General features: G+C 31.4%; 1 protein-coding gene across 3 annotated transcripts in view; it reads right to left on the bottom strand.

Annotated features, from left to right (window-relative positions):
- Src42A (Tyrosine-protein kinase Src42A) overlaps window positions 1-16,356 on the bottom strand; it is a 127,256-nt gene that overhangs the window by 17,831 nt on the left and 93,069 nt on the right. The window contains exon 1 of one of the 3 annotated variants that reach the window (XM_088261531.1): window positions 12,172-12,330. The exons of the other annotated variants lie outside the window; for them this stretch is intronic. Within the exon in view, the coding sequence (XP_088117657.1) occupies window positions 12,172-12,254 (83 nt within the window). The 5' untranslated portion in view covers window positions 12,255-12,330. Of the gene's footprint in view, window positions 1-12,171; window positions 12,331-16,356 lie in introns of those variants that run through there. 3 annotated transcript variants of the gene reach the window in all.

Raw genomic sequence — 16,356 nt, 5'->3', positions numbered from 1 at the left:
CCCTTCGTTATTGACAATATTAATTTCATATGATACACACATTTAAATTTTGATTAACTATCCTATTGTTGTACCTTACGACCTATCATTGACTAATATACCATAAGTGTTCACTTTATATACTGAAACATTTTCCATGCATCCCCAGACTCGAAACATTCCCTTCTCAAAACAACTCCTTTGATGATATATCTATGAAAAAAATGGGTAGTCACTTTAATAAGTATCACGGAAGTTTTATATTCATTACAGGAACATTAATATTTATATTTTGTTCATTATCTAATAAGGAGCTCGCATTACAAACGGATGTATTATTTAATTTCTGAATCGTTCATATTTTATTAATGATTAATGCAATAGATCAAGCTACATAAACATATTATGTAAGAAATAAATAAATAATTTCAACTATACAAATGACAGCAGGAATGGAAAAAAATCATACAAATCTCTTATAAAACCCTATATATATATATATATATATATATATATATATATATATATATATATATATATATATATATATATATATATATATATATATATATATATATGTATATATATATATATATGTATATATATATATATATATATATATATATATATATATATATATATATATATATATATATATATATATATATATATATAATTAAAGAAAACACTTTGTTTTTTACCACTTGAGTTTTATTAAAGACTACATGTTTCAGAAGTTAAACTTCCATCATTCAGGTCTGTATAATAACTTTATACAGACCTGAATGATGGAAGTTTAACTTCTGAAAAATGTAGTCTTTAATAAAACTCAAGTGGTAAAAAACAAAGTGTTTTCTTTAATTATTGTAACATGTCTTACCACAAAGTTAATGCCGAAACAATAAATAAATATATATATATATATATATATATATATATATATATATATATATATATATATATATATATATATATATATATATATATATATATATATATATATATATATATATTCTGCTTAAGGTTTTGTAATTCTGTCAAATATAATAAGAAAAACAAAATAAATAACGAATTCACTCATGTCACTATATAATCTTATTATATTTAAGTATAATTTCGACCGATTTCGAAGCGAACAACCATTTCCTCAAAACTCATTTATACAAAAAATATCTACTTCACAAAAAATCTAACATTCGTCCGTTAACAGGGCTCGGGTAGGAATCTGAAGTGACTATTATTGTGTTTATAGACAGTTACTGGCCAAGGAATCACTGATTATTTGTTAATGTTAAATTATCATATTTATTTACTAAAAAATAATTTATAGTTATTTTGTAAGGTATAAAAAGGAAAAATCATAGAGTTACTGCTTCAAATATTATTTATATTAAGAAAAAACGTTCAGAAGTCTTGATTAACAAAATGACACGATTGAAAATCTGATTTAAGATATGATATTATTGCAATATAAATTTAATTATCGTCAAAATGATGAACCTTCTTAAGTATGGTGGCGCATTTCTTCAACGATTATATTTTTTAAATATAATTATGAGTGAAGCTAGAGCCAGCAGCAAAGAGCTTCTAGAAACGATTCGACAGCAGCTAATAACGACACCTTCGCGACCTTACGTCAGCTCGTTGGCTCCAAAACAATCGGCTGCTCGTCCTCGCGGCGTGCGATAGCAATAATGCCGGTTCATGACCAACCTCGCCCATTCTATAAGCGGAGGAGCTGTTGTCGATTGAACAAAATAATTGCTGCATACAAATTGACCGCCTGTCATAAACAATAATTGTCACGCCATCCTTATTACGAGTGGCTTAAGAGATTCTACCAGAGATCGTTACTAGATATTCACGCTGGTCTTATAATGAGTATAAAATATAATGCTCAATTCACAGAGCTGTGAAAAGGTTACAATAAAATATTTATGAGGGAAAAGTAAAGATTTGAGAGTACAAAAAAACTAAACAAAAATTATTAAAACTAAACCATTTTGATCATAATTTGTTTGTTAAATATGTATGAACACATACATGTAAACATTCATTTATAATTTATTTATTGTAACTGCAGACAGTTGGTAGAATTGTTGAGCAATATATCCAAAATTAAACACGGTTATTGGATCGAATTCTACTTTTATTTACATATATGATATGTGACGCGTTTCGTCTTATTAAGACATTATCAAACACTCAGAGTGTTTGATAATGTCTTAATAAGATGAAGTAGAATTCAATTCAATGACCGTGTTTAATTTTGGACATATTACCCAATAATTCATTTATAAATTCATAATCATAATTAACATATTGATTTTGCAGAGACCTACCAAGCCACTTTATGTGTCTTGCCGGTGGAGTTCTTTTTACATGTTTTTTAATTAAAAAAAAAAAAAACATTTATAATACCTTTTGTATACTAAAAGCATTGTTAACTTTGTGGTATGGTAATAAAATACTCTCCTTATCATTCAAACATACATAAAGTAAACGATGGATGATAAGGAGAGTGTTACATTTATAATAGGCTGGACATGTGGCAGCACTGCTGGACAGTGTTGCGATTACAACATTCTGCGAGCTGATCTTCTTACATTATATTCATAAATAATTTATCATATAGCTTTTCGCATGCGTTTGATAATTTTTTGTGGTATTTTTTTTTCCTAAAATAAACAACAGTAGCACAATTGTGGAACAATATAAATTAGTATTATTATTTTTCCTCACTTTTTTTCCTTGATTTTAATCAGTTCCACCAATAACATCATCATATAATGTTTGAATAATATATTTTCATACTACGTATCTCAGTCATACCATTAAATCTACCTACAAATTACAAATTAATGAAAATAATCTAAGTGAAGAGATACTCAGAAATATGTATCATTTTCTTATTTAGGCACACAATCGTCCAATACAAATACGAGATAATATTTTTAAACCAAAACATTACTATCTCAGTCATAATACTAAAAATATATACAATCTTCAAAATCGACACATTGATAAAAAATATTCTGAGTGAAGTGTTACTCAGAAATATGGGCGTCATTTTCTCATTTAGGTAAACAATCGTCAAATATAATTTCAAGGTAATGTTTTTAAACCAAAGCATATTACTTAAAAATAACAGATGCACCATTATGATTGAAAAAATAGTTCATCGCTTTATTATTTCTAGATTTGACCTTTAAGTTGTAGAACTACAATTTAATTTATATATTGAATATTAAAACCAAACACTGATTTTTAGAGTGTACTTAATTGTATGTTATTATTTAAAACACAAAAAATAAAATTTGTGACAATTGTTTCGCCTTGTTTCGAACTACTGTAAAAAGTATTCCATATTTTTTGGCGGAACTGCATCTTATAGAATAAAATAACTATGTATTTTTTCCACATTAATTTTATTCGACCAGCAACCGGGTTTCGTCATAACCGACATTATCAGACTGGTAAAAAGTACTGAAAAAGTAGCTTGAAAATTTCATAACAAGACTAAACAATTGTCAAAAATTTTATTTTTATATGATTTTAATAATAAAATACAATTTACAAGACTCTAAACATTAGTATTTGATTTTAATATTTAATATATAAAATAATACATTATTCACCACTTTGGCCATTTTTTCGCAGTTTGGCGAATCATTCACACACAAAAGGACTTTAAAATGCCGTTAGAAACGTTTTTAGCCAGTTAATGTAAACGTGCGAGTGATCGGCCGTCTTCCCCTTCACTCACAGCGTTACATGTTACATGACAAAGATGTTATGTTCGAGATTTGAGTAGTATTTCCCAGCCAATACAGAGCCTCAACAGGAAGTCTCTCAGTCGGTACGAAGCATTTGCAATTATAGATTCAGTAAGCGTACAGGACGATTCCAAAGCTGAATTCGTACTAATGGCCGATATTATAAAAATAATTCTGAATCATGAATCGTTTGTAATAACAATAATATATACCGGGTAATTCTGTAATTAGACTTGTCGGCACATCCATTTTCTAGATTGGGTTTTTTGTATTTTTATTCATAAAATCATTCCGTATTTTTATTGTGAATTAAAATACAAAATCCAGTAATAAATTCAATCTAGAAAATGGATAATGCCAACGCGTCTGATCACACAATTAGTAAATTAATGGAATATTTTAAGTGGAGTTTATTATTTAAAAATTGTCACCCTGTTAATTAAAAAATAAACACTTTAACATGTTTATAATATACATTTTTACGGTTTAACCGTGTTTTATATTTTCTCACAAAAAACATACATTATTAAATGAGAAAATCTTTGTTTGCATATGACTATTTTTTTAAAACTGCGGTTTACTTTAAATGAAATTGCGTTAAAAGTGACATGTTAATAATTTGCAACAAGGAAAACAATTTAGCAATCTATGTTATAGAGTTACTGTAACTTAAATTCTAGGCAAAACACCCGCTGTTCTCGAAGTACTGGCAGTGTTCACGTGAGTTTCATGTGCCGCGGCCGTGGTAGGTGTGAAGCTAAAGAGTACCATATATTCATAGCACGCACTAAGTGGAGTATGAAAGGAAACACAGTACAGACACACAACATCTATGTCTATACGTTTGTATGCAGACTAAACACCGAAGTAACGTTGGATAATACTAAATAAATGTATAGAATTACGTACATGTAACTTATCCTGATGGATCTAAATGGATAGGAGATATAATATAAGATAAGGGACTAATTACCCTTTCCACCAAGCATCATGACTGTGAGGAAGAAAAAACACTAGGCCTAGGGGGGGCACATTTCACAAGAATTGTCCATATCTTTATAAGGAGGATGAAAGGGGAGAGTAAAATCCTGAGCGACTTTAAACTAGGGGTTATCATAGACCGGTTTATCGGGGAAAATGGGATTTTTTTCCGGTAAATAAATATCTTGTTACCGGTACATTCGGTAAAAAAAATATATATCCACAGGAATTTTAAAAAAAGTTTGTAAAAGTGACGTATGCATAGCACTAAAGAAAGCTGATATTCCGTACAGTGTCATTTTCATAAGCGTTTTACCGAAATTGAAGCACGAAACGTACTCTACTTTAGTAGAGAGTTTTTGAGTGAAACAGAGTGGGCTATTTCTATAAAATTTATTGGAAAATCCTGTTTTTTTGGAAATGAAAATCTAATGATTTTTAGACTGTACCGTAATGGGTACAGCTGACTGGTTTATTTTCCGGTAGTGAAATTTAGAACAGCAGAATATCCATAATTTTATGGTTTGTGTGTTGTGAGAATTATATAGTTCAACATACCTCGAATATTTTTATAATTAACATTTAAAAAATATTTTTACTATTATTATTTATACTACTTGTGTTTCATCGATTCAATGTTGCAAAAAAGGGAAATTACAGACGAAAATATATTAACACTGAAAGTATTTTTTTTTGGATAATAATATCATAATATGTACATATAAATTTTTTAACACTAAATCAATTACCGGTAAATTATCGGCGAACCGGTAACATCATACTTTTACCGATTTACTGGTAATGCCATTTTCCATTAATTTTGTATTCGCTACCTTCAAACAGTAAAAGTCATTGATGACAATGAATCACGCAAGGGTGAGGATGTCAAGCCAGTCGTGGGCAGCAAGAATGACCTTCCTGAATACAGAAAGAACCATCGTTGGAGTGACGTTGCAATATGTGCGTGCATACAATGCACAAATTATTAGCATAAAAAATACCACATCATCCAAGTACAGTGCAGTGCTGACAAACTAACGAAAGAAACGATGTAAATATGTCTGCAACATAACCATTTCAGTAATTTTATTTATTTCATAATATATATCATTTTCAATTACAATATCGAGCCCTCACTTTCGTTTTCCATTCCGAGTTTTCCCGTCACATTTTACAATATTTTATGATAAAATTGTAATGAATTGAATTTTTTTATGTTATCAAATACAAGATGGCCGAATGATGCGATCAGTTTCAGATCTACGCACTTCCACTGTCGATTTATGAATAGCTCTTTAATATATTGTTTATATTTTTTATGATTTTATGGATAATGGGAGCAGTTTGTACAACTTTATAGCATATTAATCAAAGTTCTTTTGACCAAAAGATGTATGTACTAGATTTTGTTTGATGTGTTTCTGTGTTTTAGATTTTGTAGTTCTACGTACGTCACCATAAAGTGTGTTAATTGTAATAAGTGTGCTTTGCTGGGAGGTGCTTTCTTGTGTTCTGTTAAGGTATTTTTTTTAAATTGCTTAAGCATATAGTTGTTTGACTGTTATAAGTTGTAATTAGTTGAATATGTCGTCTGTGGGAGTCCATGTTTCGGCACATTAATTACACTGGCCAACAATTTACAACTTTTATTTTGTAACTGGCATGAAAATACCTGACCTTTATGCGCTTTGCATAGCTGAATTAAAAAACAAAAGCAAAAAAATGTAGCACGTCAGATTTTTTAGTTATGGATATTTTTAATCATGATATTGACTAATGTTTATTTTATTATTTATGTATAAATATATAAATATATATATATATATATATATATATATATATATATATATATATATATATATATATAAATATATACATATGATGCCATCGTATTCAATATTAATAAGTCAATATATTTCTACTGTTACTCCATAATTATCAATACTTTTATTGAATCCCTTAGACCTTAGACTGAAACATGTCTATATACCAACCACTATTACGGTTTCAACGTATGGGGTCCATACAAACAATAATATGACTGTAACATCAAAACTTGACGTGATACAAGCTTGACACCATATAGACTTTGAATAAGAACGATTAACTTAGTCCAAATCAGTCATCAAAATTTAGTTATAAAATCATTGTTGGCCAGTGTTATTATGTTAAAAATTATTTTTGAGCAAGAGAAAAAACTATTTAGTAATGCATTGCTCGTACCACCCCAACCAATTATCTACTAAATTTAATAAACACAGTGGTATGGTTTATTTTCCTTTCGCGAAGTATAAACACGCGACCCGGATAGAGCCGCCGACACGCCCATACAGGTATTGTTAGGTAGGCCTAGATAGAGGAGATCAATCTCTGCGTGTCCACGGTTTGTTGCGATATCGTATCTCTTACAGAGATGATACTGGGCAATATGGAGACGATTGAAGCGTAATCAATGATAAGCTGATAAATAACAAAACAAAAAAAATAGTTTTCTCATTGTCGTTATTTGCTAAAAAAACGTTTTATTTTTTAAATTGTATTAATTCATTTTTTTTAAGTACGGAAATTTTGAGTATTACAAAAGAAAACAATCAAAAGTAATATTCGATTATTAAAAATAATATTAGTTATACATTGCCATATTGATTAAAAAATTCACAATGTTATCAAAAAAGTAAAAAGATTATTATATACCTAGAAGTTTTAAAAAATGGAGTTTTGTGGTTGTCAATCATGGATAGAACGGTGAATATAACACGTGTATAAAGTGATCGCATAAACCAGCCTATAACAGGTCGTAAGCCCTTTAAATAGCCAGACTTCCATATTCGTCTTCATCTATATTCAGATGTCTAGAATGTAATAGAAATCTAGATTTGCGAACAAGGATTTGGACCCAAAATGTTGTAGGTTATCAAATAACATTTACATGTAAAAAAAGATGTTAGAAATATATTCATACTACAGTTCTCGGTATTGTAAAATAATTCAAAATTATCTTTGAATCAAAACCTGCACACTGGTCACATTGAGATACACGAAGCGGATAAAAGCTCGGTGTTGCGCGAAATGTGGACATATCGTTCACTCCTTTCAACAACGTCATATATCAAAAAACTTGATTTTTCAGGAGATCGTTTTTAAAGTTAAAAAATATAATGAAATTTATTAAAATTATATATTAAGCGTCTTATTGAACTTTTTACTGTGCAACAGATCTTTTTAGGTAAAACCTGAATGTATTTTCTCCATTTGAAAAATATTTAGTATATTTGATAAAAATAATTAAACAATACCTTTTCTTCAATATGCAAAAAACAACACTTTCTGCCCTGTAACGGTTAAATATTAAGTTAAAAATATGCCACTTTTGCTGGGGTACATTTTCTGGGCATTCCGAAAACATGCACATCTGAAAATTGTCGATTTTTTATTTATGACGTTGTTGAAAGGAGTGAGCGATATGAAAGATCAGTCTTTTCCCATCCGCCTGGCAACGCCCGCCGCGAGTTTCACGAGCTGAGAATGCAGAATGGTAAGTGAGGTGGCGGGGATGCTGCGCGCGTCCGCCGCCGCGGGCGCTGCCGGACCTGAGCGTTGCGTAACATAAAACCTAATAGGGCCGCCTTGACCACTCAACCCGAAGGGACTCCGTTCCCTAGGAAATGGACCAAGGAGTTGCATCACGCCGGAGTGGTATAACTACGCGATAGCCCAGTCGCGCTCGCATAACACCATACGTCCGACATAAACCGTTTTTTATTAGCGGTTTAACGAGCGGCCAGATAAGGGCGCTTGTGCACCACACGGAATTTTATAGTCCGGCAGTCCGGTTTTTTTTTTTAAATAAAAGCGGCTACGACAGTTTAGCGTGATCGAGATCACGCGCACTGTGATCACGCACTGATCAAGCACACTGATCCGGAGAAAGACGGACAAGTGCACAAGTCAATTATCCGTTTTTTCGTGCTAACCGGACAGCCGGACAGTAAAATTCCGTGTAGTGCACAAGTGCTCTAAGAATAACATCTTCGCACACTTTTAGTGACTCTAAATAATAGAACAAGTACCGAGGCGTAGTTGAGTAGACAGTCGACTGCGAAACTGGCGTTGCGGGTACGATTCCCGCCAATTGCAAAATAAATTCGTTAAACATTTATTTTCAAGTGGTCCGGGTGTTTGTGATATATTTTTCACATCTACCTTCCCTTTCCTTACTACGTCGACTTACAATGTTAGTGATGACAGCGGTGATAATGTCGAGTTGAACATTGAAACTAAACCAATTTTGGTGAACGATAAATATAGGAACTCAAATAGAGAAGACAATGGTTTTAGCTTTCCAATACAAAACGAATCGTTTAACTATAAGCTAATAACAAGAGCATTGATTGATCAAGTATTTAAAATACTTGAAAGTGATAAGTCAGGAGTCGGAACAATCGGCGGGTATGTACGAGGAGATGCACGTATGTGGAAGAGGCGAAGAATGTTCGCAAAGCCAGATTGGTGTGGCGTTCTATCTAGATTGGTTTGCTAGTTAGTAAGTTTTTTAAAACATTGCATCACTTTATCGTTTATTCGCCTAAATAATGTCATACGCTATTCGGGTCAGTGGTATGTGGAACGCGAGTTAAAATGAGCTTTTACCAAACCAAGTAGATTGGTCACTGTTCCAGTATATTCGGCTACCAAGGTATATTTAAAGTATAAGCCATAGTTTACCAAGGTAAACGTGAAGAACATTAAATATTAAAGTAATCTATGGATTATCAATACGTATTCCGTATTCACAGTGTCTTAAATTAGTGGCTTTTAAAACTATCAATTATTTAAAAATATTTCTTTATAAAAAAATTCGTACAGAATAAATATTATTGGGCTTATTTTGCTAGGAAGGAATATCTTACAACGAACAAAAAATAAATTAGTGATATTGGTCAAAGTTTCAATCCTATACACCTGTTTGAAATAAGTGCTTAAACATAAGTAAAAATAAAGAAAGAAAAAACATATGCTCTCGTACAAAGAAAAAAATAGACGGACAATAAAAAAAAATCACGAGATTTTTCATTCGATTGATTGAAATGACGTATGCTTCATGTAGGAATTCATAGGATTTCAAAATTAAATAAAATATTCTGTATGGATTTTCCCCATTATGGTTTACGAGTATAATATATTTTTAACATAAAAAAGATAAAAATGTTTCAATATTGACAAACCTATAAGAAAGGTGCTCTATTTCCCGACACTAAAAATAGATGGATAGTGAAATCACGTCGTCAGCGTCAGTCTGAATGGCAAATACAAAGTGTAATTACGAGGATTAGTTTGCGTTGGTATAGGCTACGGCTACAGGTTATGCGATCAGCAAGTGGCCAGTGGCTAGTGGACATAGGATTGCACCGAGCACACTGAGTGTCCTATATCATCATCACGCCTATCATGCTCCACTGTGCGTGGTACTTGCTACTAAAGCGTGCGAATGTAAGAAATATTAAAATATGTTATTGTTTAATGTAAGTATTACTTTGGTAGATATCACTATTTCTTAAAATCTATCGTGACACGTGTTTCGATGCATTCCACGTCATTTTCAAACACCGTAAGAATAAGTGGTAATTACCAAGTAAAACCAAAATTAAAAATGGATAGATATTACCAAAGTGATAATATCTATTTTTTACAGATTGCCAAATTAATTGATGAAATAATGCCCTTTTTGTTTTGAGTATAACTTAAAAACTAACAACCCAGTAAACGTATCCACTAAACGTCATGCGATGTTGAGTACCATATGTAATCTAATATCGGTCAAAAAACGAAAAAAAAGATAAATAAGAATAAATGCACAATAATTTTAATATTAAAACAATACTAAGAATAAAAACATATTTTCTTATTGTACAATAGATATCCGTCTTAATCACAACTTTTTGATGGATCAAACTGACACCACACACGAGACGATTTTACGGTGTTTGAAAATGATACGGAACGCATTAAAACACGAGTCACAATAGATTTTAAGAAATAGTGGTATTTACCAAGTAAAACTAAATAAAAAAGACGATTTTAACTAGAAGATAATTTTTTCAGCTTATTCTTTTTCCGTTCTTCATTTTTTGAGTTAATTCGCTTCATTTATTTTTTGCATAAGCTTTCCTTAAACAGGTGAAAATTTTATCATGTATAAACCTACCAACCCATCTAAGTTATGATTTTATGATAAACAATATAACTAATTAAAGAAAAATTAGCAAAACCATATTTTTATTTTAAAAAGCATTGATGCAATTGTTTTTTTTTTGAAGGAGAGGTAGAAAAATCAAAATATCGACTGAAAACATGGTAATTCAATTAACGAATGTTAAACAAATAAGTATGTCTATTTGATTGATATCGTACAAAGAAAGAAATAGATTTCAACGACTTCTAATCAGCCATTTCCCCAAGAATGTTAAAACGCGTGAATCAACCTCAAAGTAGTAAATATATGCGTCCTGCCTACGAAAGATAAATAATAAAATAAAAAACAAAACATATACTTTGGCAAACTGAGCTGAAATCACTACATTAAAATAAAGTGTTTTGATCAACAAAGAAATTCGAGTAATCAAAATGATTAATCAATTAAGCCTTATCAAAACTTCCTTTTTATCTATCAGTAGTTACTATAAATAATAATAAATAAAATTGGATGAGAGTGACCGTCGTAATTTTGAACTCTTAACAAAGATTGGCTTGGGTGAGTAAATAAAATAAAATAAATTAATATAAAATTTTACGTCTTCATTGCCGATTTCTGTAACATTTTAGCGTTACAAACGGCGTCAGTTGGTCAATAATACGAGTGCACTCATTTCTGAAGTAGTTTAATTAACGCTAATAATACTAATTCTTTATTTACTGTGTATTTATCAATTGTTTCTGGAATAAAATAAAGTTCAAATTCAAGACAATTGTTCAATTTCTCCCGAATGATATAATTTATGTTAGAAAATAATTATTTAATAATTTTTATTTGCAGCCGTCAAAAGCGCGGTACAATGTTTAGTAACACCAATATGCACAGTTTTCTATAAATCATTTAGTTATCTTCAAGTCTGTTTATATCATAAATTAAAGAATACATAGAAATATTCAAACCATCAGCGTGAAATTACCAAACTTCATCTACCTTCCCTTTTCTCGCCATTCCTACCTGCAGACAAGTCTCTAAAATGCAAACTTCGCGGGTTATTCTTTAAAAAAAAAAACAGCAACAAAAAGTGTTCGAGACAACTTTTTTGGTATGATTCCGAGCAATTGAACACACGCAAAATACACTTCGTGGCTTTGGCATAACTGGGTCGTTAAATAATGAAAATCCACACCCATTTTTGTAAAATATTAACATCGTAATTTGACTGCATAATTCAAGCGCGGTTACCTGCAAACGGCGAGACTTTCACGTTGTTCGAGTATCAAATTAACATTCCAGATATCCGATGTCTCCAAATCTCCAATCCTCATGTTTCATCAAGCCCGATATGATTACTTCTTTCGCACATAACCCGGATAAAAAAAATGCGCCACTAAGTCACATCACACCGACTTTTCACCATTACTTGTCTCCGATCGCGAACACACTCGGATATAAGGCTAACTTTAGCTCCATCGGCGAAATTATCTGCTAAAGAAACTGTTAAATTGTAACAGCATTAAGTAATCAATTTTACCACAGTTTGTAATTTTATAATGCCAAAATTTAAACCAGAAGAGAACATCATGGATACGTAGTAATGCATTACTCGTACAAACGCGACGCATTAACCTATTGAATTTGTATTTTCAATCAAGAGGTTCGCTATCATTGAGCATTAAAACGAGACTAGATAAAGGTGAGAGGCATGCGAGATATCAAACATAATAATAAAAACTGTCATAAAAAAATATATCGATAAGACACATCATTTATCCTACAGTAATTCAAGTAAATGTTATCTCAATAATATTAATAACGTGTCAAAATCAAAACGACCCTTTTAGTCATATTATGGAAAGATACAAATTCAAAATGTTTTTTTTTCATATGCAGCAAAATAATATCGTGAATAATAATGACGACTAAAGAATAAACAATAATATTTATTAAGTAAGCATATTATTAGAGGTTGAGCAAAACTCAACAGTTAGAATTAAATTAAATTGTCCATATTTACTTCAGATGCAGTTATATAATTTATATAGAAATTATCCTATGACACGAATCCATATTTTTAGCATATTATTATACGTAGTTTATAAGAAGACCTAGTGTGTTTTGTTTTTTATTTTTATTGGGTTCGATATATCGAAACGGTTATTAACGAAAAATATCAAATATTAAACAGTACAACGTAATACTTACACGCTGTAATTTATAGAAACAACAGATGGATTAACAAAATATTGTGCTAAAAACTGTATTGGCGGAGATTGTAATATAGTAATTCCGATTAAACTAAGCGAAGATACCCATATATTACTTATTTTAGTATTTTATCAGTAAATGACAGAATGTAAGGAGTAATTTAAATATATTTTTTCATTAACAAAATTAAAACATTGTTTCGTCATGAGATTTTTTTTAATTAACGAAAAACAATTTATCAATCTTAAAGCTCTTAATGCAGATCAGGAAAATGCATCAAAGTTTCACAAACGAAAGATAGACGCTTAATTTGTACAAAAGAATACGATATCCTAACGGGAAAACCCGCAGTAACAATAATTGATGCTGGTCATATCAAATACCGTTTAATTTTCCTTCATAAAAATGCATCGGATAGCCATGTTATTTTGTTCCTAAAATATAGAACTAAGATAGTAAGTAGACTAACTTAAAATCAAACAAAATTATCGCTTAATTGACTTTCATTGAAATTATAGTTTAGCTCTTTTATTATTTTATTTAAACTAGTCTTCTACATTTAACTCTCTCATTGCTGGGAGGAAACCACGTAAAACTCCTCAGGAGAAGCTGGACAAATCAACAGACCTTCTTTTAAGGTGAATGTAATGTATAAAAGAAAATGCCAAGATCGTCTAGGGGAACCTTTTCCGGAATTGGCCAATTAGCAATAGTAATTTTTTTATCGTTGCTGTAAAATTTGTCAAAATGGACAAGCCGAGTTTCGATACGAGCCGCCTCGCGCGAGTCGGGCAGCACGGGCATGCAGGTGCGGAGAGGAGATTTGGGTCCGTCGAGTCCCACATACCGCGGGAAGTGTAACACGGCCCGCGCCAAAACATCTCGTGATTACCCAACCGCCATTACACGCTAGCGCACTGCTCATTACATGCGGCCATCTCGGGCCGGAAGCCGAGAGGTCGGACTTCGGTCGGACTTCGGGCAGAACTAGGCATCGATGATAGTGTTAAAAAACATTAAAAAAAAATACTAACCGTACAGTTATCAGAGGGCTTCTTTAAAAATCCAAAGATTGGAAATACATACAAAGAATAAAATTCCTTTAATCCTGAAACTATGATGCCTCATTTCTCGTCATTTTCTTATTTAAAATGTAGTGAAGGACTACCACCAGAAGCGTAAATATGTTAATATTTGGTTACTGAAAGCCTCACCAATCTGTCATTGTAAACAAACTTCCCGTCCTCCACATTCATCCATCTCCTCATAACTACCGCCGATAATTTCGACTCCTGACTTCACTTTCAAGTATGTATTTGATTTACTTGATCATGCCAATTTATCATCACATATAGTGACAATTAAAAACTTATCAACACTTCGATCATTTTACAAAAGTCGGTTTACTTTAAATGAAATTGCGTTTAAAGTGACATGTTAATAATTTGCGACAAGGAAAACAATAAAGCAATCTATACACCATTAAATGTGGATAAAGGAATGGTAAATGACTCCAGACAGAAAAAGAGCAGTAATTATTTAATATACACAATGTACAAGGCAGGGAAAAATCGAATAAATAATCGATTAATAATGATCGATTGTCTTAAAATATTGGCAAAATGCGAAATATAGCCAGTACCCGATAGCTTTGTGAGTAAATAATCGCAATAAATGTATAGTAATACATCGTAACGTACTATTGGTATAAGTCTACTGAGTAGTATGGTATATTTCAGTGTTTTCGAAGTATTTGAATTACCTAACGTCCAAATGTCTCTGGAATCTAGCTATGACTTATGCAACACCGCTTAGTCTAGTTTCGATATTGAGCCAACAGACTGGCGCTTCCGGGTTTCCAGGGCGTGTGGATTCGGCTCCGGGGTCGAGAGTCAGCCGGGTGGCGCCCGCCCGGCCCGAGATCCCGTCCAGATCCCCTCAAGATCCAGTCCGCGGGAAGAGCGACGACCGGTTCCGAGAACAATTTCAGCTAACGAACTCGCTCTCGTCGTTCGCGGGCAGTGCCTTCATTAATCAGTACCGAGACGACCATTAAACGGATCGTCTCTCCATCATCTCGATTCGGACGGCAGTTCGACGGGAATGAGATAATGTCGGCGAGGAATGAGGTCCAGTAAGAAGGAAAAGAAATGAAAGACTTGTCAGATGGATCGGTTTGATTTCTTACTCTCTGCGACTTGATTTCTGTTTTTATTAATTGATTCGGCAGTCACTTTGTGGTAAAATCTATCGATTTTTAATTAATGTTTTACTTAGTAAATACCACTATTTCTTAAAATCTACTGTGACACGTGTTTCGATGCATTCCAGATCATTTTCGTATACGGTGTTTGAAAATGATGCGGAATGCATCGAAACACGTATCACAGTAGATTTTAAGAAATAGTGGCATTTACTAAGTAAAATATTAATTAAAAATTTATTTCTGTTTGCTGGCACGATGCCCTCAACGACACGAAAATAAAAAATAAAAAAGTTTTATATTTTAAAAGCATTGTTAACATTGTACTATGGTAATATAACCCTTTTTTCGCTTCTTTCTCTCTTTGAATATTTGTTTTTGTATAAACGTCCGACTGTAACAATTTCATTTTAATCTACATTTGACCTGATGATGGCATGATTATTCAAAAACCGGCAGTCACAAAGTACTGTTTTTTTAATGTGGTCGTATATATGTGTAAATGCATATATGCATATATATATATATATATATATATATATATATATATATATATATATATATATATATATATATATATATATATATATATATATATATATATATATATATATATATATATATATATATATATTTATATTTGTTTTTTAAAATCAAAATTGTATGCGTTATGGCAAAATAATTAGGTAGTCAGCCAAATACTGTAAAAAATAATAAATAAATATAACAACGTCAATCTTCCTTTAAAAATTAATAACAAAAGAGTTTTTATTATTAAATTATACTTCATACAATTAAGCGATGTAGTGTGTACGAAATGTTGTACGAAATCCAGGAAGTAGGTGCTTTTATTGAAACATTTATGGAAACGCGCAAAAAGAAAGTTAATTATTTTAACAACATAATTTGATTACTCGACAAGAAAAGAGAAAAACATGCGTTACTGCAATTTACAAAACAGTGCGGGTTAAAAATAATGTATCAAATGATCATAGCTTGCTAAAAACGAAGCTTGCTGA

This window comes from Brachycentrus maculatus, unplaced genomic scaffold (assembly GCF_059751285.1).
Source record: "Brachycentrus maculatus isolate JH-2025_06_01 unplaced genomic scaffold, ASM5975128v1 h1tg000157l, whole genome shotgun sequence".
Classification (NCBI taxonomy): Eukaryota; Metazoa; Arthropoda; class Insecta; order Trichoptera; family Brachycentridae; genus Brachycentrus; species Brachycentrus maculatus.
The sequence above is the reverse complement of the archived record's forward strand: the minus strand, read 5'-3'. Positions and strand labels throughout refer to the sequence as shown.